Source organism: Ursus arctos, unplaced genomic scaffold, assembly GCF_023065955.2.
Source record: "Ursus arctos isolate Adak ecotype North America unplaced genomic scaffold, UrsArc2.0 scaffold_20, whole genome shotgun sequence".
In the NCBI taxonomy this organism is placed as follows: Eukaryota; Metazoa; Chordata; class Mammalia; order Carnivora; family Ursidae; genus Ursus; species Ursus arctos.
In genome coordinates, this window is record NW_026622875.1 from 44,854,318 (window position 1) to 44,880,352 (window position 26,035).

The 26,035-nt window shown below is 40.9% G+C and overlaps 1 protein-coding gene and 1 non-coding gene across 4 annotated transcripts in view; both read right to left on the bottom strand.

The window, feature by feature from the left end:
* The window catches only part of GADL1 (glutamate decarboxylase like 1), a 160,175-nt gene that overhangs the window by 40,943 nt on the left and 93,197 nt on the right, over window positions 1-26,035 (bottom strand). For all 3 annotated transcript variants that reach the window (XM_044383332.2, XM_026496854.4, XM_044383334.3), the window contains 2 exons: window positions 20,101-20,152; window positions 10,117-10,206 (listed from right to left, as the gene is read on the bottom strand). In XM_044383332.2, the coding sequence (XP_044239267.1) occupies window positions 10,117-10,206; window positions 20,101-20,152 (142 nt within the window). The remainder of the gene's footprint in view (window positions 1-10,116; window positions 10,207-20,100; window positions 20,153-26,035) is intronic.
* Window positions 12,697-12,803, bottom strand: LOC113254174 (U6 spliceosomal RNA). The gene has a single exon (XR_003315700.1). It is a non-coding gene; the product is annotated as a U6 spliceosomal RNA (small nuclear RNA).

The window sequence follows — 26,035 nt, forward strand, 5'->3', positions numbered from 1 at the left end:
TTTCCGTAATAAAAAGTGGTAAGAAGAATTACTTAATAAATCAAACTGGAAGAACTATATAATAATTTGGGGAACTGTCCAGGTTAGACTCATAGTTTATACTGTATACAAAAATAACTTCCACCTGGTTTAAGGAGTTAAATACAAAAAAAAAAAAAAATTGAATGACAGAAAAACCAGCAGGAGATGGAATAGAATAGAATATTTATCAGATTTGTGAAAGACAGTAACTTCAGCTTTGAAGCAGTGGAATAAATCATGAAGGAAAAGACTGACAGATTTGAATACATAAAAAATTTAAAAGTTCTGTACAATGAAAAAACAGCAAGACTAAAATAAAAAGGACATTATACCGAAGACAATATTTGCATTCTATCTGACAAAAAGGGCCTTAAAACTCAAACTATATATACCCTCATTCAAATTCATAAGGAAAACATCAGACCTCAAAATATAAATATGGAAAATATGGGGGGGGGACAATAAATACACAGAGAAGCAGAATCAGTAAGGAAAAAAATAGAACATCGTTCAGCCCACCAACAATTCATACAATAAAAGGTAAAGCAAACTTAAGATAACGATGTTTCAGTTCTCTGAATAGCATTCCCCCACCCACCCTGGCAACACCCAGTGTTGCCCCAGCTAGCCGCAAGCCTATGAACTCATCCCTTGCTGGTGGCCTTGTAAATGGTTACAAGCTTCTTAAAAGTCAGTATCACAACAACACGGCCAGGGTCAGCCTGAAAACCACATCGATTTTCATCAGCAGCAATGACGTACTGAGCACTCTGTCCTCTGACATAATAAAAGCAAGAGTGAGTATGGACACGTTCAACCATTACCATTCACGATGGCAAAACACTGTAAGCAACCTGAATGCCCCAAATTATGGGAATGGTTTTATAAACTGTGACACAGGGTGTTACCCAGGGTAAGACCCTTTAAGCTTTTCTTCTCAGAAGTTTAGTCCAGAGGGATGGAGCAAGAGACAGGAAGTCGTGTGAGGGGAAGTGATGCTAAATGAAAATCAGGAAATGATTTTCTTCAAGGTTGTTGGAGGCTGGACGTGTTCATTGATTGAGGGCAGCATTATCTTAGAGAAAACGAAAGAATGCAAATCTAAGAAGGAGGAGGGGGGTAGAAGGGAAGGAAAGTAGAGGGGTAGAGAGACTGCCCACGGGATGAAGTCCCGGATGTGAGACCCAAAGGTGAACAGGGAAGAGTTTGCTGTGGAAATAGAAACTCTGTCCTTTGGAGTAAAGATGAAGAGAGACGAGCAGAAAAACATTTGAAGTGAAGACAAGGATCAGTTTGATCCATTGAGAATTTCTTACTCAGGTGAGCCTTTCCGGATCTGGCAGAATCCAGTAGCCCGGACAGCACTGAGGCTGAAATTCTAGCCCATGTTGCGACAGCATGTCTTAGGTCAGTGCTCACTGTGGCACTTCTCAGCTTGCAATGGAAAAATGAGCAAAAGTGCCACCAGGGGGCAGGTTTGGTTCTGGCAAAGGGACTTCAAAGATCTTTTGGAAAAAAAAAATTTTTTTTTTTTTCTTCCAGCTTCGGGTCCACTCTTTGTTTTGCAACAATAAATACTGCATCGAGTCCTGAGCAATTTCCTTAATGGTTGTGCTGTGGGTATGAATTTTGCTCCATAAACTCAGGTGTGCACAAAATGTCACAGTACTTTATATCCTTTGAATAAAATTAAATCCAACCTCAAGCCAAGGGCCTACCAGGCCAGACTGAAAGTCAATCTCTGCCATTATTCCGGCTCCCACAGTCCCCAGAGGTCCCGCAGAGGTTCAGGACCAGCATTTAGGTGACTGGTCCAGTACATGAAATGCTTACAATCTGAACCAACATGATCCCTTGATCCGTAATTGCTGCGCCACGTCCTTACCTGTTAGGAATGAGCAGACATTCCAACATCTGGAACACACACACACACTCACACACACACACACACACCGCTCCTTAGGGCGCTCACAGAAGGGAGTGGGGAGTCATCCCTATCTGGGGAACTCTTACCCCCAGCACCCCTCCTTCAGCCCCTTGCTCTCCTGGGCCTGCCTCTGTTTCCAAACTCCTTGCCTTCCTCGCTGGGTATCTTCACTGGCCAGCTGAGGCTTTCAGAAAACCTAGTAAGACTGATGTCCTTAGGGCTACACAAGTCTCAAGAGAGGCATGGAGCCCAGAGACCCCATCCAGTTCTCAGGATGGGGAATGGAGAACAGAATTCACCCATATATCTTAAGTGTGCCGCCACGTTTGCCTCAAGATTCCCATACTGAAAACCCTCTTGGTTACAAGTCTGACAGCACGTGACCGTGAGATTTCTTCTTCTGGTAGATGACACAGAACTTGGGCATCCTTCCTAGTCCATGGCGGGCTGAGGACTGACCATCGCACTAGCTGCCATGAAAGAACAAAGCCCAAGAAGGGACAGGCCCTCACCCCAAGGAGCTTCCAGTGACACTTGCACGGAAACAGGTAGTTAAGGCCCGACGAATGCAGGTAAGAGTTGCAACCAAAAGCCAAAAGGCCAGATCCCACTGACAGATGTATGTTGCAAATTTTTTAATCATTTGCCAATACGCAAAACATCAAAAGCAAAGGACAGTTCACGTAAGTGTCTGTGTAGCTGGCGTCTCTTGAACAGTAAGACGTGGAGCCCACCTCTGCATTCCTGCCGGTCGGTCATCATTAGAAGCTGAGTAGAGGCTGCCCCCTTTAGCGGAGGCCGCTGCTCTCTGCTCTCTCACACATTCCCTGTCGTATTATGGCCAGTCTACCTCCCTTACTTATGCTGCTTGTCTAGCTTCCATGGGTGCTTGAGTTGGTCACCTCTGCCCGAGTAAAGGAAATAAAATTATTCTCATGACGCAGTAATGTGTTCTGAGCTGATTGAGACTAAGCTTCTGTCTTTTCTCAATGCGCACCCTGACATTTTCAGGAATTTGGAATTATTTCAGCTGGCCTTCGGATTTGAGCAGAGTCTAAAAAAACTGGCGTATTTCAACTACCAACTTGGTTCACAGGCAATTGCAATGGACAAGGCCGGTGCTACTCCCAGTATACAACAGACTATACCCACGCTTATGTGCTGAACAGTAAACCCACGGTACAAAAGGATGTTTGTGAAATGCAGCTTTAACTCCTATGTTTGGCTTCAGTTTCCATCACGGCTATCGAGAGTACCGAGTGGATTGGCCAGTCCCAAGGAGCAAGTGTACACGGGTGTGAGCAGGCCGCAAGAAGCCACACACACACCCATTGCTCTTTCAGAACCCGTCTTGTCCTGACCTCAGGCCCATGAGCTCAGCCTCCGCCTGCAGAGACACCCAGCTTCATTTTGCTTAATTTTAATTTTCAACAGATAGGCCAAGCTCTGAGCTTCTTCCACGAGAAAGAGAAGAGCCCATGAGAAGAAGAGTAAAACAGAAAAGATAAGAAGAGAGGGGAGCCTCGTAAACTGAGGAGAGAAAACTAAAGGGAAAGAAAAAATAATTTTTTAATGAGGACATCTGTACTTGTTTGGCTTTCCTGGGGAGTTTAGGTCACTAGCCTCGAAAACGCCTCTGTATGCATCTGAAAATAATGCTTAAAGCCCCAAAGACCAAAGAGCAATATAAGTAAATAAATTAATAAGAACAACAAGCTAAAAAATGTGTTCTGTGTGTTGAAAGATGTTATGGAATACAAAGGAGAGCTCGCTGGGAACTCGCCCATTGCTCATCCATGCATATCCAACAAGAATGTTGTTAGGATCTTTTGTTGGTTGAAATTGTACAAATACAATGGAGTATAGCTATCTAGAAAGACTATGACTTACACTAGGGAAGAGCAATGAGCATAAACCCATGAAACATTCAGAGTAACATGTCCTTTAGCAGGAGGGACACCCCAGCTTCCCCAGGTGATTTCTGAAGAAGGGCATACTTCCAGGGGGTGCACCTTGACCCTGAGCTGTAGAATGACACACGCAATAACAAACTGACTATGACTAATTGGCTATCTGACCAATTGTAGACAAATAGCTCTACCCGAGAGGATACTTGAAAGAACAGCATTTCATCTCAGTCCTAATAGTTTGGGGAAAGAAAATACAGTATCTACAAGGCCTGGGAAATTCATTAGTTAAGCATTTTCAAAATCGACATCCCACCACTATCAGAACGAGAGTCTCTCAAGTCACATTCAGAAATACTTCATGTAAAGGGCACGTCTATATTAGATTCTCCTTAAATATAAATGTTAAAGAAAGCACAGCTTTGAAATGAGTTCCATCCGCGAGGAAAAGGGATTTCTGATGAATATATCATAAATATTGTATCACATTGTTAAAAGAGAGAGTCATCCTTGAAAATTAAAAACAAAACACTGTTGCATCTTTAAAAAAAGAGGCTGTTTTTAGTTCGTAATCCAAAAATGAGTGATTGGCTGTACCAATGTCACAGATGGTGATGGAAAGAAAATTAGAATCAGAATCCTCAAAAATACACAGACGCTCTCAAAATGTGTATGAACTCTTACGCACAGACATGAACACACGGGCAGGAATAAATGGAGCACAGCAGGGGGGCACTGAAGCCCCGCCCACACACTCAGGAAGTGGCCTTTTGGATGTCTTCCCTGGGAGGCTTCCACCCCACCCACATTATGCAATCTCATCTTCAAGTGCTGTTAATCAGAAACCTGCCAGGGAGAATAGTAAATTCCCTCTAAAGATATCTGGAATAGCATATCAAGCTATATTACCAAATAAGCAATAAAACAACACACCCATCAAGTAGGTTCTACAAGATTTATTTTTCTTCTACTGCTGTGGAGAAAGGAGCGTGTAATAAATGACTAACCTTAGTCACAAATCTGCAGATCAGCAAACAACCACAACAAAAAAGGTTAAAATGACCACGCATGAGTACAAAAAGGCAACTTGTTAATTACTTTTAAGAATGTAAATTCGGTTGGTGCGATGCAGAATTATTTATGAAATGTTGACCAAAGAGGAAATCTGCATCAGAACATTGAGTAATGATGAGACACAGCAAACTGATGGAATTTTCAAGCACATTCTCTGGGTCTTAGGCTTCCTGGTTTATCTCCACAGAATCTCCCCTAACTCCCTCACCTTCCATATCTAATCACTGGCATGAGGCTTCTGAAGAAACACACCGACAGAAACTTATTTGGGGCAGTCGCTTTAGAGAGCAAAGCATAACTCTACCACGATGCTGAGAGCCCTGGAAATCCTATTGAAGACCTCAACAGAGATCACCAGTGGCAGTGCCTGGGAGCCTAAAATCAATGCAGGTAGTGTGGGTGTTTTCGTAAGCAGAGAGAAAGAGAGAGATGGGAAGGGAAGACAAATTATATGCTACATCTGGGAACAAGTCATGAGAGAAAATAGTTTGCGAAGTAATTGATTGAAATATGGTATAATCATGACCTCCAAACAAGACAATCCCCTGGGGTGTAAGACGAAGAGATTAGAACATCTCTAAATAATTACAATTTTAAAATTCATCCTTAAAAGTGATTATGTGCATTTTTAAATGTACATATTATATTTAAAAATAATACATGTAGATAATTTCAAAACAATAAACACATATTGGGGTGAATGCTCAATTTATTTTTTTATTATTTTTTTTAACTGTTAGCAGATTGTGGTCAGTACCTGGATAGCCTTTGCATAGGTAAGCACTCAAGGATCCCAATGGTTTCAAAAGGTCAATTACTCTGTACTTCGGTTTATTATTATTGTCATTGCTGTTTTAACTGTTTTCATGAAAGCAATATATGTTAGTTGCAGGAAGTGAAGACACTGCGGAAGAATACTAAAGAAAAGAAAAGTCACCTATAACTCTATCTCTAAGATATTTTGGTGCCTGTTGTCTGCCCCTTATGTAAGCATATAAGCAATAATATGTAAGCATCCGTGCACATATAAATACAAGATTTTTTTAAATTGGTATTATACTATAGTGGCTGTTAGTATAACTCATTTTTTTCAATTAATAATGAATTATGAATATGTTATTTTGGAACAGAATTTTAATTGTCTATGCACTAGAAATTTGCATATAAATTAGTACAAAAATTTAACCAATTCCCTATAGTTGAATACTTAGATTTTTTTCAATGTCTTGCTCTTTTAATACTTGATGATCAGACACGAAGGCCCTTGGATGCCAAGCAGAATGGACTGGATTTTATCCTGCGGACCAGTCACCTTCCAGAGAACTGTACTATCCCTCTAGGGAATATGTTGGAACTCCGGGCAGATGCTTTCGTTTTCAAGATGTGAGGGGACTGCTACTGGTGTTTAGTGCAGACTAGAGATGTCACCTGCCCTGCAATGTATAGAACAGTCCTGAGCAATTAAGCCTTGTCCCGCATCTTGCCCAACTTTTGAATGTCCTACTGGAAATGTATGAGGTGAGAATTAACCGTTTACTGATTTACCGTTATCCGAGCCCATATTCTAACCCTGTTTTACGTACACACGCAAAATATTCTGTACCCATTTTTAACAAGCACTAAGTTTTCTACTACCATATAAATCAAAGAGAAAAATGTTTCTTCAAAGCTTTATCAAGAGCTGTGCGCCACTTTTGAACATGATATCACTAATAACCACGCCATGCCTGTCGTTTGCATCAGCAAGAGCACCTGCTTACAAAAGTCTGCGTCTGCAGGTGGCTTATGCTTACTGCGATTCTAAGAGCATGGGTGAGAATCTTACCACTCACTTCCTCATGTCTCCCAGTGCTGCCATGCCCCATGCATGCTGTAGAGAAACACGTATCTGTATGACAAAGATCAGCTCTCCTCCATGTTATACGCCAGGACTTGTGTCGCCTTTTACAAAATTAGGTGGTGGTAGGTCACATTTGAGGAGCGTAAAGGAACGTCAACGCTATGTATTATAAACAGTGGTTATTGGGTGTATGGGGTTGAAAACTGATAGTGTAAAGAGCAGGAAGCCATCAGAGGCTTCCAGCAGGAAATCAATGTGGGGAAGCAGAGCTGGAGGTATGGAAATGCAGAGAGCAAAGAAAACAAATGGGAGAATAGAGACAACACGAGGCAAAGAAATCAGAAAGGAGGGAAACACAATCTGGGCAGGGAAGGAATGCAGAGAATATCTCGATGCCTGTGAGCATCAGAAGGAAGAGCATTTTCCGGAGGCCATCTTAGAAAAAGAAGTGACTGGAACTCAGTGATTGAATGTAGTGTCATCGAATAACTACAGAGGGGCCATGGTCGCAAAAGCAGTCTCACACATGGGCACACACATTCGTCAGCTCACACACAGACACACACCTTCATGCTCTGAAGCTCCACGTTCGTTACCAAGTAATCCCTCTCCCCTCCGGCTGCCAAAGGGAAGACTTATCACACCACTGATCCTGCCATCTGACAGCCTAAGCTGACGCTAGCCTGGATTGGAGGGGCAAAGCCTTATTCGGTTTATTTATTTGTTTGTGATTCTCCATCCAAGATAAACCTCGAAATAAATTTTAAGTGTGCTTCCAGTACTTTCTAGGTTATAAATCATATACTTGCATTCCCATACTACAGTAAGCAGAAAACCACAAGGGTCAACAGCATATATATATATATATATATATATATATATATATATATATATATATATATGTATATCCCCACACTTCCTTCCTTGTCAAATGCATGTACACACACACACACAAAGAGATACAATAAAAGGAAACTAAGAATCTGTGAACCGATGAATATGTGTCAGCAACATACATGCTTACTAATCAGAAGCCACCCTAACAATTAAAATAGTATGACATTAGACGGGGCAAGAAAACCATGGCTCTAAATGACACCGATACATTCCAAAATGAAGGAATAGAGAGTCAAGGATATTAACCATTAGAGAATCAATGCTGGAAAATACTGGGGATAGAAGAGAATGTCCCTGTCAATTTCCAGTTAGGATTAAAAGTGCGTTATCTGCTTAATTATCTGATTTTAGCATGTATATCCGTCCTCGATTTCAAATTTTGTTGAGAATGGATAATATAACTATTTCTTTAAATAAAGTGAGAGTGAGCCAAAAAGATCCCCAAATATAAGGGGACTATTTAGTTTTCCTGATCCATGTCCATGCAACAGTACTGAGTCAGTAAAACACAAATAACACATTCTTGATTGCTTTTTTTAACAATGGAAAAGTGAGAAGAATGGCAACCAGATCTTTCTCACCCCTGAGCAATTATTCCCCCACGTCACCAAAAAAAAAAAAAAAAAAAAAAAATCAGTTGTATTCCCCTCAAAGTATACAATGTCCCTAGAAGTCTCTCTATTAAATTTTCACATTGTCCATTTTTTTTCTTTTATGGGTTACTTACCATCTCAAATGCATTCTTTAGCACTGTTCTATTTGCTTTGTGTGACAAAAATGCAAGACAAAGCCCAAGGAGTCTGTTAACTGCCTGAAACGGGTAATGAAGGGTTTTTCTGGGCAACAGAACGGGTACCAGCATCTCCCTCTCCCCACCTCTGTCGCCAGATCTCAGGTTTGACAAGGGGTAGAATATGTGTATATTGGGTATATATTACGCTACAGTGTAGGAGGCTTAATGAGCCATGAAGAAACAGAAAATGTCTTGAAGCTAAGAGGAGAGTCTGCAGGTGAGGTTAGAGCGGGTTATGGCTTAAAGGCCATGGCCTTCCCTTTTCCTCTTAATTAGCCACAAATTCCAAGCTCCTTGTCATGAAAGACAAGGACCCCGTGACTGCCCCCCTGCACCCCTATCATCTTTGAATCCCACCCTCTCCACATCTGTCACTTCACGGGCTTCTCCTGACTGTTCAAGACTCCGCTCGAGCGAGTCACACAGGGAGGTAGAGAACCTTTCTCTCTGAAATTAGTGCAAACAGGGTTCACCTCCATCCAGGCTCTTACAAGGTACCTCGTGATTGTCCCCTTACTCATGTGTCTCCTGACTTACGAGCTTCTCGAGGGCAGGGGCTGAGTCTTTTTGACGTCTGTATCTCCAGCGCAAAGCATCGTGAGTGCTCAGTAAAGGTTTGTTGCTCGCCTCACTGGGAAGTAGAAGTGCTGCTATTGTCTCTAAAAACTATTAATGGTACCTCTGATTTTCCCACAGAGGATAGGGAAGAGGTTTGCAAGTCAGAGCTTTGACTAACCAGGCCCATGGAGGTAGTTGAGCTTGAGAGGGAAGATGCAAGGGGTAGGGCATCACTCGACTTTGATGGTTCTAACCCATCATGAATTCCCACTCTCCATGCCATGGCCCCAGAATCGTCAGGGCAAACTTCCGCTGGTTCACTTCATATCTATGATCCATGTAGCAGGGGACTGGGAGCAAGTAATGTTGGCTCATGAGACTTCCCAGTACTCGGAGATCTGGTTTAGAGGCGGGGATTTAACTGGCAGGACTATGCTAGGAGAGGTGCAGGGGAGACACAAGGAGTCCCAGAGCCTGGGGCTTCTCCTCACTCAGGACCGTCAGCCCTCACCAGCCGTGTGTGGAGAGACTTTCAAGCACATTTGGTTCTATGATCAGTTGAAACCCACTCCCGGCATCTCTTTTCTTTCTTTCTTCCTTTTTTTTAAATCACATAAGCCCCTTGGGCAGAAGATGCTTTTGTTGGTAGGAAGAACAGAAGGGCTCACACTCACAAAGGGTACCGGATTTAGACTTTTAACATTATCTCCAAGAGAAGGGATGCAAGTAGTCACAGACACGCCCTGGCAGAGTTGGAAAAAAGAAGCCATTCACCATGGAACTTTAACCTTTCGTCCTGTTCTCAGATCAGATCATACTTTCGGAAGTACACTGGGAATTAGAAGTTCGAATGCATCCTGTAACTATCTTGCGAACAGCACCATTATTTGGAATTCAGGTGTGGACCAAGTAAGTCACATTGTTTAAACGTAAACCGTGTTGACAACGGTTTGGCATATCATTACCTTTCAGTACACTAGGAGCCACTTCCCGAGATCTCCAAGAGGTCTTACAAGTACAGAATTATTCATAGGATCAGTAGACAATTGGAACTGAATCATTTCATCAAAAGGAAAAATGCGATTTACTTATTACTTACCAAATTAAGTTTTGCCCAGAATTCAGGTCCTTCTTCCATCTCTCTAAGGCTCGGTGGAATGTACCAAAAGCAAATATTGGCATATTCAGGCTAAGGATTAAAAAAATTTGAGAGTTGTTTTGTTAACCTAGGATTAATCGTAGAATGTAATTAAGCTCTTAGCTACTTTCTTTAAGAGTTGTCATGTGTGTATTACGTTGATAACAAATCACAACCTGATAGAGTTAGACAGTCATTCTGCTTCACTTCTGATAACGGCCTATTGGGAAATTTTCTTCTCAGGTGGGTACACCTTGAAGGTGCTCTTTCCTCCAGGTAACGGATGAACACAAGATTGGGAATAAACATAATAAAGTCTGAAGCTGCCTCAACCAAGCTCTGACCATTAGTTAGCACCTGATACCCATACACCCAGAGATGCCCTGGGTCCTCGCTCTTCAACCCTGATCCTTAACTTATTTCTTACATCTTACCTTCCAATAATTCCTTGTCTACTTAAGGTAGCCGAAGGTGTCTTCCATTGCCTGCTATACCTGACTAATGGAAAACCCCAGTTATCTATGAGTTGATAACATACGCCATACTTGGTAATTCACTTCACCAGCCCTGCTGTGACCCTAGCCAATACTCTTTCGGGAGAAAGAACATCACCTTGACTCTTGGCTCTCAAGTTCAGTGTCAGTCTCAAGTATCGGTAAGGATGTGAAATATCTAGGAAGCTTGCTCAGAATGCCGAGTCTGATGTAGTCCGTCATAGAAAAGGCTGGACAACTGGCATTTTACGAAGCCTCTGAGGTGATTCTGAAATAAGTAGTGCATGGTATACGTTCGAGAAACTCTGATCTAAAGTGGCTGTAGCCCAATCATCATCTCCAGTAATCTGTTTCAGTTAAACATGGGAGAAACCTTCCAGAACAGGCTTTAGTCTAGCTGTTGTCACAGAGACAAAATTTTCTACACTACACACTTCATCCTCACTGTATAAAAACATAGGCATGTCATAGGCAATCACAGGACTTGTATTCAGTGACCAGGTGACTTGGGAAATTATGGTGGGGGCTTACAAATTGGATGAAGATAAGGAAAGATAAGTTATTTAGGAAAGATTGTAGGTCATGCCTACCCGCTCAGTAGTTTCCTCGTTTGAATCTTAGCAGTGACAGTATTTGAAATAAATTCCATTTTTCCACACAAACACAGTTTGTAAGTAATAACCAATGTTATAATAGTTCTCAGTAGCCATCGGAATCATACTCTGATATCACTATAAAGTTTCCAAGTATTTCAGAAAGATGAAACAGCTATCATCTTCTATCTTAAAATCAAGACCAGTACTATATAGAGTTCTGATTCTAGTGGATTTTAAATCACAAGCGAATGCCCCGCAACACTCCCAGCTCAACAAGATAAGTCCTTTAACTTTTGAAATTTGGAACATGCTTATTGGATTTGACCAAAAAAAAAAAAAAAAAAAAAGGAAAAAGAGCCAAAAATCTTCCAAATACAGAGTAGTTCAAAATAGAGTACTATTTAATTCAACTCAATTTCTGCAAACATTTATCATGACACTACAATAGTCTGTACAAATCCACACAATTTATACATGGATTTCTGATATAATTGATTTGGTTTCTCTAGGAAAGAAATGTACTGGGCTTTGAAATTCTTTACTCGTTTAATGTGAATAAATCCTTTCAAAAAAGTAACTAGGGTTGATTAGGAAGTAGAAGATAAATATAGTTATTATCTGTCACTGGGTTCTAGGAATTCATGTCTTTATATCAATAACAATTCTGTTCCAGATCGCATTTATGTTAGTTATCAATTTACTGTTGCTCGGTTCAAATCCACACTTTGTATCCTATCAGAATGGAAGTGTACTGTATGGTGACTAACATAATATAATAAAAAATTATTATTAAATAAATGGAAGTGGACTCTATAAATATTTCTCCTTGCCATCTGGTCCACTCTTAGACTTTATCAGCAGAGGGTGCTGGAGGGACACTGAGAAGGAAGAGGTATCTCTTCCAAGAGCCAGTGTGCTAACCTCATGGATCTCCTCCAGTGTGGGGGGGTTGTCAGCAGCACTGCTGCCCAGCCAAACGTGGACCCCTGATAGCTTCCCCCCACAGCACCCCCTCAGATGGCCTCACAGCAGACTGGCAGGTGCCCTAAGTGTTTTCTTCAGCCACACTCCCTTCAAGTGGTTTCAAAGGGGAGTGCTACCAGAGTGGCACCTTGCTTCGATGGCTTCTCTGGCACCCCCTGTGTGTAGTTTGAGTGAGTTTCAAGTTTGCAGCTCTGAAAATGGCTTCCTCTAGCACTCTGGGAGGTGGATTCCTGGCAAATCCCAGCAGTGGGACGTCTGCGTGAATTCTCTGCCACCCAGGGTGCCACCCTGTGCCCTCTCCAACTAGGAAGACCTCAGCCCTGGGAGGGAGTGGCCTCTTGCCCGGGTGCTCTGTCCCAGTTCTAGAAGTGGTGGTTGTTTTCTACATCTGCTATTTCTGTATTTTTTAGGGTTCTCATTTTCCCTTATGAGGCAATCCCCTGTTAATAATAATAGTTTTTTTTTTTTTAACTATGAAATGCCTTACAAATCTGTGTGTTACCCTTGCACAGGGGCCATGCTAATTGTCTCTGTATCATCCCAATTTCAGTATATGTGCTGCTGAAGCAAGCACAATAATTCTTTATACTGCACTTTCCCCACTTCAAATTACTGCGCAGTTTTTGTCTTCTTATTGGACCCTGACATCATTAACTCATTACTTTTCATTTGCGTGGCAACATCATAAATCATTTTGCAGTAGTTTTTACCTGCTACCAGATCTGCTCTATATTTCGTAAGTTAGGACCTAGACCTTTTAAATCACCTTTTAAATTTGTTTTCTTTAGTTTCTGTTTTGATATTCTTGAAGTGACATATCTATGATTTCTTTTGCTCAGTCTCTTTGAGAATGGTATGGTTTCCGTGCTGTGGCATTCGAAAACTGGCGGAGTCCTTTTGTTTTTGTTTTTAAGAATCAAGGTTTGTTTATCTGACAGAAAGAGAGTCCACAAGCAGAGGTAGCAGCAGTCGGACAGGGAGAAGCAGGCTCCCCATTGAGCAGGGAGCCTAACAAGGGCTCAATCCCAGGACGCTGGGATCGTGACCTGAGCCCCCCAGGCCCCCCGGTGCAGTCCTTTTGACACTTCATCTGATGGGAAGAAACTTGATCTCCATTTGGTGGAATATCTTTACTGTCATTATTTCCAAAATTATTAAGATTTGGAAAGAATATCCCTTTGAATATTCACAAGGAACATATTTGAGTTTCCCTGTCTCTTAGCCTGAGTAGCTTGCATCTGATACAGTGACTTTCTTCAAGAGCCTTCAAAGCACTAATGAGTATTTTCAGAGAAGAACCACTCACATGCCATTTCACTCTCCCTGTATAGGAAAGCCTGACCTCTTGGGTGTTTGAGGAACACATTAGTCAATGTACTCTAACACTGTAAGATTGAGAAGGCGTAAAAAGGAATCCAAGTGTCTAGAGAAAACAAATGATAATGAAGGGTACCAAAACACTGGTAGCAGTGAAAGCATTGTCATCATCCTTAAAAATTCATGGACAAGTACAGAAGTGTCACTAAAGAGAAGATGGATACATTCTATCCTGATTTTCAAAGAGAAGAAAAAATAGATATAGTCTAAGAAATAAAGCAGATAACTTTGATGTCAATTCCAGCAGGGATTATTAAACAAATGGTACAAGACCCCTTGGGGAAATAGGTCAAAGGTCAACAAGATGTTGTAGCTGGCATTCTCTAAAACCGAGTCACGTCAAAAGAAATTCATCTCCTTTGCTTACAACGTCCTTCAATCATCATCATCATCATCATCATCATCATAATATGCACCCCAATGTTCTTAGCAGCTTTGTCCACGATAGCTAAATCGTGGAAGGAGCCGAGATGCCCTTCAACAGATGACTAGATTAAGAAGTTGTGGTCCATATATACAATGGAATATTACTCAGCTATCAGAAAGAACGATTTCTCAACATTTGCTGCAACATGGACAGCACTGGAGGAGATAATGCTAAGTGAAATAAGTCAAGCAGAGAAAGACAATTATCATATGGTTTCTCTCATCTATGGAACATAAGAACTAGGATGATCGGTAGGGGAAGAAAGGGAAGAAGAAAGGGGGGGTAAACAGAAGGGGGAATGAACCATAAGAGACTATGGACTCTGGGAAACAAACTGAGGGCTTCAGAGAGGAGAGGGGTGGGGGAATGGGATAGGCTGGTGATGGGTAGTAAGGAGGGCACATATTGCATGGTGCACTGGGTGTTATACGCAACTAATGAATCATCGAATTTTACATCGAGAACCAGGGATGTACTGTATGGTGACTAACATAATATAATAAAAAAAACATAAAAAAAACGAATAATAATAATAAAAGACAAAGCTAGCACTAAGCATTTTAATAAGTAGAAATGTAGAATCTAGCAGATAGAGTAAAATAATCATGTAAGTATAGAATGGAGAAAGGGGGCATGGTGGATTTTAACTGACTTCAAGCTTTCTGATTTTAAATATCTGATTAGACTACTAAAAAATTTCAAAGGCAGCTCAGAGTAGCACAAAAAGCCTGGTCTTAGAGTCACTGGGATGGGGTTTGAATCCCAACTTCACCAGGTGTTTGCTTGGACAAGTGTTGAACACTTTAATCTTCGGCTTCCTAATCTATTAAAGGGAGATCATACTGTCTACCCCACAGAGGTGGTTTGATGAGCACAGAGATTATCTCCAATATTTACTACTGTAGCTGGCATACAGCGGGCACTCTATTAGCGTAGTGACTATTATCTGGAGCTATTTTGGTAGAAAGAGATGTCCTTTTCAAGTGGATGAATAGCCCCATTAAAATCTGTACTAGGTGAGACACATCGCTATTTTTGCATACAGTATTTGAGGGGGAATGATAAAGAATTATAGCCTGCCCAGAGAAGGGTAACTGAAATGTTCAATTCAGTAAGCAGAATTTTCTATGTTCTAGATACTGGACCAGACATTAAGATGAGAAAAATGACTTACACTGTATGCTTATCTCTGGGAACTCAGCGACTAGTAATGGAACTAAGTGTAGGCAATTAAACTGCAATGGAATGAGAACTACAAAAGAAGAAATTTCTCGTAATACAAGAAACATTTCTGGCGACGGGAATAGTGCACACGTAGAAGCCCATGTATTCAGGGGGATGGCAAGAACTTGGAATGAATAGAGGACAAGGGGAAGAGAGGAGAAGCTGGACATGGGAATGAGAGTCACTATACGAAGGGCTTCCTCATCTGCCATGCTTGGGAGCTTGGGCTTGATTCTAGAGGCAATGTGGAATCACGGGAGAATTTCAATCTAGGGAGCAGATTTCACTTTAGAAAGGCCACAGTGTGGCTGCCATGTGGAGATGGTTTGGAAGGGCATCTGAGACTGGAAGGGGATGAGTTACGAGACAGGGCCAACCTGAGGAGTGACAGAAGCCTGACCTGAGGCAGTGGCTTCAGGAGTGGAGAAAAGTGCCCAAGATACATTTAAGAGAAGGGAAAGGGAGATAGTGAAGACAACATCAAGATTTCTGTTTGGATGGATCAACATTTGTTTGGATGACCAAAAGAAGAACGTAGAATTTGGGAAAAGAGAATGGTTACACTTCAGCTTTACGAATGTTGAATTTGAGGGGCACCTGGATGGCAGAGCCAGTTGAGTGTCTCACTCTTGGTTACTGCTCAGGTCATGAGATGGAGCCCCATGTTGGGCCGTGCTGAGTGCAGAGCCTGCTTGAGATTCTTTCTCTCCCCTTGGCCCTTCATCCCCACCGCCAAAATAAATGAATAAATCTGAAAGAAAGAAAGAAAGAAAGAAAGAAAGAAAGAAAGAAAGAAAGAAAGAAAGAAAGAAAAGAAAAGAAAAGAAAAGAAAAGAAAAAAGAAAGAAAGAAAGAAAGAAAGAAAGAAAGAAAGAAAGAAAGAAAGAAAGAAAAGTACTGAATTTAAGGTACCTGTGGGAGTCTAACTGAAAATTTCAGAACATACCTATATACAAAGGACTAGAGTTTAGGAGACCAGACAAGGATAGAGACATTATTGAAGTCAATGATAACAAAGTTTAGAAATGGATTAAACATTTCAGAGGGTATATGTGGACACAATGAAGAACTAAAGGCAGAAGAGTGGAAAATAATATCTAATGGGGTACCCAGATGAAGAGACCTCCTTCACATAGAGACTGAGGGGAAAAAGTCACATGGAAAGGAGAAAAACTGGGTGAGAAATTCAAAGAAACCAAAACAGAAGAGCATTTCAAGAGGGAGGGAGTGGATAATGGTATAAAATGCTACAGAAGTCCAACACGATGAAGACTTCAGATGTGCATTGGATTTTGCAATTAGAAGGGTGCTACCATCTAATGAAACTAGATAAAAAGAAAACTGTAAATTGCAATATGCTTGATACATTTTAACAGTAGGGGTCAATAAGTAATAGAATATGAGTAATTAGAGCTCCAGGGAAGAGGACTGAGCTGTGAACTATCTGACACAGGAAGTGTTCAGGAAGAGGTTGACTTCCTGTTACGGTTACTTGTCAAGAGAGGTTTCCTGCCTTGAGCAGGAAGGTGACTAGACGTCTTTGAAGATCCTTGATAATCTGGCAAGTCTATGAAACCTCAATAACTCTTCTTAATGTGGAACTCAGGAAGAGAAAAACAAAAAGTTGAATAATAGGACTCTCCCAAGAGATCAAAATAAAATATGTGAACGATAGGATACGAATGAGTGTACCTCGAGGAAAACATCTATTAGATCTTAGTTCCCACACAGAAAAACAGAGAGATGATTTTCAGGGGCCTATGAATAATGCAGAATTCATTTGAAATGATAACTTTCAATCATCTTCAAGAAGATATGCATTATTTTTGCTCTTTTCAGGAAAAGATATTCAAGTACTGGATACTCTGTTTTGTTGTGTTCGTTTTCAATATTCCACTTAACATTCTATCTGCTAAAAAGTGAGTGAATATATATATTCTTTATATATATAATAGAAATAAAATTTCATATGTACAAATTATATATATATATAATTATAGGCTTTCATTTTTCCTAAACTGAAAGATTCAGTTTCAGTCTATACTCTAATCAAATCTCTCTTCTCTTAAGTATGCATTAGGGTTATATTTAATCAATCCAAAGTAAGCATTTGTTAACAAAAAGGATAATTGCCTTGACACTTATATGTGAGACTCAAGGTCTAAATTTACATTATTTCTCCAAATGGAGCGCAGAGAAGAGAGGCAAATGCAGATCACATACAAAACCCCTGGTAAGGAGGAATTCTGGAGCGCCATTGAGAAAGCCACGTTCACTGCTTTGGGGCCATCTGGCTCCCATAGATAAAATATCCAGGACAGAAGGCTGCCTAAAGTTGAAAACCCACCTTAGCTTGCATTACAAGGATGTGAATGTTTGCAATTCCCTAAAGATGATAGTACGAGTTCCCTCCCTTCACTTTTAAGCCTTTAGAAAGAATATATAAATAACTTCTAAAACAGTTCACCTTTTTCTCAGCACTTTTTCTTTCAGCTCTATCAAAAGTTTGCAGTTCCAAAGTGTACAGCACTTTGCATAAGCACCATGGCTCCCTCCGCCAGAGAAATGAAGAAGGCAATTCAAACATGTAAAAATAGAGGGCAACTCTTTTTCAGAGAAATAAAGAAGGCAACTCAAACTCAAGAAAACTTAAAAAGTCACTCGGACTCAAACTCCAGGCAATCCTATAGCTGTTGTTTTACCCCATGTGCTTAAGTGTTCATCTCTTAAAAATACACACGTTTTCTTACGTAGGCATAATGCCACTGTCATACCTAACAAAATTATCAGTAATTCCTTGGTATTATCCAGTTTCACATTAGAAATTTCCCAACTGTTTCAAAATCTACTTTTTACAATCATTCAAACTAGGATTCCAACAGCTCCACGTGCTGCCTGAGGTTAGGGGGCCTCTTCTGTCTCTTTGAACCCAGAGTGATCCTGGCTTCCTGGGAAGTGACCCATCACTCCCTCCTCCTTAATTTTTCTTCACGCCACTGACCTGTTGAAGAAACCAGGTCAGCTGTCCTGGAGAATGTCCCACACTCTAAGTTCGCCTTTTTGCTTCTTTGGTGGTATTCTCAGAAAGTCATTTAAAAATGGATTATCTTGTTATCTTTGCAGGTTCCTTCAGGTTCCTATTTTTCAGGAACTTTGGACTCTTTTGTAGATAGTGGTGGAAGGACTGTCATCATACCTCGCCTGGGCCTCTGCAACAGCATCTCAATTTGTCTGATTTACACTTTCCTTGGCCTCCCTTCACCTCCTCCTACCCCATTCCTCTCTTCCCAGGACATTCAGCATGATCTTTTAAAATGGAATTCAGAGGGTCCTCGGGTGGCTCGGTCAGTTAAGCATCCGACTTTTGAGTTCCAATCAGGTCATGATCTCAGGATCCTGAGACCAAGGCCCGTGTCGGGCTCCACTCTCTCTGCCCCTCCTCTCTCTCTCTCTCTCTCTCTCTCTCTCTCCCTCTTAAACAAATAAAATAAAATAAAGTTTAAAAAAATAAATAAATAAAATGGAATTCAAACTTCTGTCTGCATAAAACTTCTCCCATGATTACACTTGGAATAAAAGCCAAAACCAGGACCTACCTGACTCCATCTGCTCTGGTCTCTGCCCACCTCTCCACCCACATCACCACCTGCACCCCTGCCCCTTGCTTAATATACCTGCTTCTGTTTCTTCAACCACATAGAACTCTTTTCAGCTGAAAGGCTTTGTAGTTGTTTATTGATTCTATCTAGAATGCCTTTCCCTCAGATATCCACATGGCGTGCTGTTTACCATCAATCAGGTTTCAGCTCAAAGACAACCCCAGAGGGCCCTACCTGAGTGACCCAAATGAAACAGGCCACCCCACCACCCACATCATCATTCCAGCATTCCACCCTCATTTCTATTATAGAACTTGCCACATTTTTAACTCTGTCTTTACTTGTGTACTAAATTCTCTCTCATGAACCTGCTTATTGTTTTCTTAACACATCTAACTACCTGATGTTTGCTAGATATTAATTTGCTTGTTTATCGCTTGTCACTTGTCCTTTGAGTATAAGCACTACCAGAGCAGGGAATTTCCCTGCCTCATACCTGCAGTGCCTAGAACTGTGCCTGGCACAAAAAATCGCTCAATAAATCTTGCTGAATAAATGAATGCCAAAAGTTAGCCAGATTGCTTACATATGAAAATGTTTCCAGGCTGGAATCTCTAGGTGATTTTTACATTAGGTTGAAAATTGCTGTATAATATATGCTCTAAGAAGATCTAAGAGAACATTCCACACTTCATATTTCTTAAAAACCAGAATTAAGTAAGATTCTTCATAATTTCTAACCATATATTTTGGAAAAAATCCAGCATTCTCTATCTTTGCAACCATTTTATTTCTTATACATAGCAAATAGTCCAACCACGAAATGACTTATTTTCCCATTGCTCCGAAGCTTACATGCTCTCGTTATTTTATAAAGAGAAAACTATATGCATTATTGTACATTCACTTAATTGATTTTTCACATGCAGGCACCACTATAGCACAGTTGAATATTCACAGTACAATCATCATGCAATTTATATATTTATTCAGTATTATCCTTGGTAATTATTATTGAGCACTTTAATTTTCAATACTTAAAGGCAAGTGTGTTCTTTGCGAATCCAACAAAGGCAAAATACTCCCTAATAGAGTAAATTAACATAATGGACTCCATGAATTAAGCTAATGACTTGTTTCTAAGGCTGTAACACAAAAACCAATGAAATATAACAGATTAGAAAATTGCCACCTTCATCGCTGTTGACTGACAAAATCACGCGCACAATTCCATAATCACTTACTTCCAGCAATAATTTGAATCCTTCTCTTTTCTTGATTTCTTCTACCAGGTACCTAAAAATGAAAGACACAATAATATTTATAATCCGGCATCTAACAATTCCATGAGCACGAGTGACACACAAAACACTGTTATTTCAGAATGCAGAGACAAGGCTTGGAAATACAAGGAAGGGCAGGGGGACAGGGATGAACATGGATTTAGACAGATACCCCTGGGGTCCGAGTAAAAAGATCCATCTTTTGGAGGAGGTGACGTTTATCTCTCATGTTAGCGTCAGACTGTAACCCCAGGATGAAAACCACCTAAAGTAGACTGGAGATACATCTCCGACCATGTGGGTTTCACATCCATGGTCTAGCTAGGGATTTCGCACAGGTACTTAAATTACCTAGCTGGCTTTTGGATAGTCCTACCTATAAGCTCATTTAAGATCAAGGAAGCTCAACATTGTCTTTTCCAGGGCCGGGACAGAGGGAAAAAGGACTGATCATTAGTTTCATGTTAAAAGTAAGTGGGCTGTAGCCATTGACAGAATGTCTATGAAATCATCTCCAATGTCAGGGAAAAAAGAACTATCATGCCATAAGCAAAGGGCATGGATACAGGAGATGCAGAATTTGACCAAAAAAAGGTGAAAATGACTTTGAGAACATAGAGTAAATCAACATGGATACCTCTCCCTTGGGCTTGGTTACTGTCTATATAAAAAGAGGAGCCTTTTGAAATAATTGGCCTTTAAAATAGTGATTACATCATGAGCCTTGAAAAGTTCCCAGCCCTTGAATCAGTATTTCAGATTTGGGGGGGGGGGGAATGTAAGGAAAAGATCAGGGGCATTGACAAAAATGTACTTGCCAGAATATTTATTGTGATTTTATATGTAACAGCAAAACAAACAAACACAAAACGTAAAACCCAGGAATGAGGATTGGCTTTGAAAATTATGGTCCATTCATCATATGGAATTATGGTATAATTATCTGGAAGGGGCACCTGGGTGGCTCAGTTGGTTGAGCATCTGAGTCTTGATTATAGCTCAGGTCATGATCTAAGGGTCACAGGATCGAGCCCCGCTCCAGGCTCCGCACTCAGCACAGAGCGTATTTGAGATCTCTTTCTCTCTGTCTCCCTCTGCCCCTCCCTCCCCCTAAAAAAATAAATAAAAATAAGTCTTTAAAAAAACCAATTATATGGACTATGATCATGTCACTAAATTACATAGATTAATGTTTAAGAACAATAAAAATATTTTTCTTGGCCTCAATTCTAAGGAAATTGACATAACACAATCTGCTTTTCTAATCTCAAACGTTGTTTCAAAAAAATTAAGTAAAATCATGCATATATGTAATTTTACCTAAGTCTATGCCTACATATGTGTGCATGTATTTCATACAAAATAACCAGAAACAAGATTAAAATCCAGAAATTGGAAAATGGTGAAATAAAATGTATTATAGCAACGCAACATAATATGACACATCTATTAAAAGCAATGAATTACATCTACTTCAGTTAAACCACAGGGATGCTCGCGATGTGTTGGCAAGAGACAAAAGCAAGGTACTGAGAAATGTCAATGATATGATTTTGCTTTTTTAAGAAATTATCAAAAAAATGCAGAAATAATTCCTATCCCTGTATCCATATACAGAGAAGAGAGAGTAAAGAATGGAAGGGTACACAATAAATTGTTAGTGTTTACCTGGGGGAGGAACAAACAGAATACAATGGGGTAGTTTCTCTCTTTTTATATTTCTTTGCAAAGTTTCATAGATGTGGTTACTTGCGTAATTTTTGAAAGGAACTTAAAAAAGAAAAATGTAAAACGCAAACATAATAGACAGACATATACAATCTCTATCAATGCAAGGAAAGCTTGTGAATCGTACTTTTTCAGTTTCTCAGACACAAACGTATATAGGCAATCTGTGAACACCAGAGCAATACCACACTTCATCCTAAGGAAGCCTACACTAATCCTGGACACGACGAGCCTATGGAAAAGCTTTGCATCTCCAGAAATCCTGGAACTGACTCTAGAAGATTCTAATTGTGCAGCTCATCAACTTGGTGACTCTAGGCAAATTCCTTAGCTTCCCTGAGCCTGCCTCAGTTTCCTCCTGTATGCATTGGAGATGTGGAGTAGGTGGGTAAAACCCTTCCCGAACAGATGATGACTGTAGGAAACGTACACAAAAGTCTCAATTTAAGCTATTTCTGCCAAACTGGCTAACGCTGCTCCCAGGAGAAAGGGATCCTAAAACAGAGCTACATCATTTCAGTTAAAACCCTGCTTTTTGGGGGTGCCTGGGTGGCACAGTCGTTAAGCGTCTGCCTTCGGCTCAGGGCATGATCCCGGCGTTATGGGATCGAGCCCCACATCGGCTCCTCCGCTATGAGCCTGCTTCTTCCTCTCCCACTCCCCCTGCTTGTGTTCCCTCTCTCGCTGGCTGTCTCTATCTCTGTCAAATAAATAAATAAAATCTTAAAAAAAAAAAAAAAACAACCTGCTTTTTGCTAACCATGGGGACCTGGGCTTTGTGTCAGGGCCACTGTCCCTACTGCAGCCACTCTCAGAGCCCAGAGTGTAACAGTCCAACTGAGTTGAGAGTAGAGGTGATTCAGGTGAAGGGTTGCTATTATAACCATAATAAAAGGCTTACACAGGAGTCCCCCAACTATGCTCCCTGCCAACCCAGGTTCATAGGTCTCCCACATAAACGAGTTCAATTGCCAAATAAATGTAAGCAATGCTGGGCATGCCAGTTAGATTACTTGTGTCCACAATTAGAAGGCTCCTTGGCTTCATTCATAAGGACATTTATTGAGCTGGTTGAATGGTTCAATACTGTCATCAAGAACCAGGCATTTCCCATCATCTCAGCCTGCCTTGCTCGGAGTCCTTATGAATTGTTTCATGTTCTCAAGATGGGTGCCGCACTCCATGCATCGCAGCCTTCCACGAGTATCCAAGAAGGAGGGGAGGAGGCGGGAGCAAAAACATTTCCTTTCCCTTTCTCTCTACTGAGGTAAGAATATTTTCCCCAGAAGCCTTCAAAGAATTCATCCTCCATCTTCCTGACCGAGGCTGAGTCATAGATTTAACCCTAAACTCATTACAGGTGCTGGAGGTTGGCTTAGACCAATGTTCCCAGCTACACTATTGCTACCTAAATAAAATCAAGGTTCTCTTAGCAAGAAAAAGAGGGAGAATGATTGTTGGGTGAACAATATACAGTGTCTGCATGTTAAAAATGTTAAAAACAAAGTTAAAAATGTTTCCATATTACAGGCCCCCTCAGGAACACTGTATCTCTGAGAAATAACATACTAGTTATTAGCACTTTCCAAACATATTTGGCCATGGAAACATTTTTTGGAAGAACATTCATTAAGATCTTCTGGAAGTCTATTATCCCACAGAGGGCAGTTTCAGAGAAGCTAGTTGAGAAGTGCTTCTTCAATAGGGTCCCTTCCCCTCTTCTTAAATAAAAGTTTAAGTGAAAGGAGTTTGGGGGATGGAATCCAAATAAGGTTTGAGTCACTACTGCCTACATTCATAGGGATGATTTGTTCCTCACAATTTTTCTTTTCAATACATGGAAACAGACTAAAGATAAAATACATTTCAGGCAAAAAACGAAAACAAAGAAAATCCAGCTCTTCTTATCTGATGCGAACCAGAAAAAGATGTACATTGAGTTTGGGGATATAATGCAGGAACCAGAAGCTACTTCTACCAGAGGGCATCCAGTTAAATGGGTTCAAAAAACAGCAATAGCTTATAAAACTCATCACCATGCTTCCTGCTAAGCTTAGCAAAAAGAGAGAAGCGAGGGGGGAAGAAATTACACATTAGCAAAAATTTTCACCAATCCTACCGGGTAAAAAAACTCGTCATATGAAGCTTCTGGCTTGATTTTGAAGCAGACATTAATGATAATCCTGTGCCCAAACTACTTCCCCTTCCTTTGCTCACGGATACGCTTCCAACCCTGAAGACCTTCAATTCTCCGATTTGTTAAATGATTATATCTGGTGTTTTTGCCTTTCACTTGTCCTTTTGCAGGACATCCTTTCCTTCCTGGAAGCCGTCTTTCCAGTCCCTTTCTCAGCTACTCAGAGTCTCCTTGGAACATGCTGGACCAACTTTTTCTCCCAGTCTCATGTCCCCATTTGAAATATTTTTCTGATGCACGGAGCCTCCCAGAATTCCTGAGAGGTTTCTCCATCTGCTTTCTGTATGCTCTGCATATATGAGAACATGCTGTATGACTTGTGTGATTCATCACAAACACCTACATGCTACGTTCTCCTGCAATTGTGATTTTTGAGAAATTACCAATATCGAGAAAAAAATGAAAACCCTGGCCCTTCCTTAGGCCTGTAGACTCCCCGCCTCTGTCACCTAGAGAAATGCACTAGCACGGAAGTGCCGTTGGGTAACTGCTCACCTTTACTACTCTGAAAACAATCAATCCCTCAGTATTCATGCAAGTCGGTGAAATGAATGCCATCTGAGAGATTACAGAGATTGTGTGTCAAGGGACTAGATAAATGATACACTGGAGAGCCAACAAAGTAGCCGAATGGGAATTCTTGAGCTGTTTGTTGTTGTTGAAAAGATTTACACACATGCCTTTCTCGGCTTGCTTTAAAAATTACCTCTTACTGAATATCCATTTAACCCGAGGGCCATAGCAGGGGCCTAGAAGGTGCCCCCGGCAACAGGTAGCCCTGGGTGTTGGGAAACATGTTCAACTTCCCTAGGCGGATATCAGGGACACACAGTCACCTGCCTGGTGTCCGAGGTGGTGGTTTTAAACCCCAGCCCTCTGCAGTTCAGTTATGCTTCATAATCTCACACTGTTTTAGGTTCCTGATGTCACCGTTTTTCAAACAACCCAAGGAGAAAGCCAGTTTTTAGTCATTAATATTTCTCGAGATAAGATTTCTCTTGCTGATTGGAATGACGAGGGTCAAATGGAAATTAGTAAAGGCCTTAGAGATCTTCCAGGCACTAATTTTTCCCTTTTTCCTAGATCCTGACAACTCATTAAACAGGAATCTTTGTCCTCTAATGTCTGCTCTGGCTTTCCCAAGGGAAGAGAGAGAAAGCTATCTGATCGGGGGAGGGCAACCCATTGCTCCATCAAACTCCCGTCCTTCAATCTTAAGGTCAATATACAAATTTCAAAACCAAGCTCCATTTAGATTCAGGAACATGGCAATATTGTTTCTGTGGAGTCAGAGCAATCTTTCCTGCAATGTCAGGGGGAAAAGAGTTGCCCAGCCTTTCCAGTATTCGAGAGATCTAACAGAGGGTCTCGGGCAATGAGTGCGTTGGCTACATCAGGCTCCTGGTTATAGGCGTGCACCCCAATTAGGAACACAGCCCTCATTTGCAGCTTTACTTCGCTAATTCTTATCTACTGAAGGAAATGATTCTCCTTGGAAACAAAACAACATTAATTCTGAAATTATAGACATTATGCCAGGTAGAGCCCTCTGGACATGGATGAGAATCATTTTTATTAGGTAAACTCTAAAGTCAGTGGCCTAGGGTCAGTGAGCTTGATGAGAAATGGAGTTTGAACTCTCAAGAGTCAGTGGTTTGAACTGATTATCCTGGCTCACTTAATCAATGGTGTTCTGGAGCCATTATGGACTGGCTAGCAAGAGCCCATTGTTAAATACTTAGGAATTTTGCAAATCACAACTGTTGACAGCTTGTAATTTTACACAATGGGAATATTTACGCAATGGGGACTGACAGACATTACAAACTGCGGTTTTTGTTTCTTCCTCCTGAGAGCCAGTCTACTAGGACACTACTGTACGTGGGCTCAAACAGAATAGATCCCAGCTCTAAGAAAAATTTCTCCTTTCCTGAAGAGCAGAACTACAAACCAATTAGCCAATATGAAAAT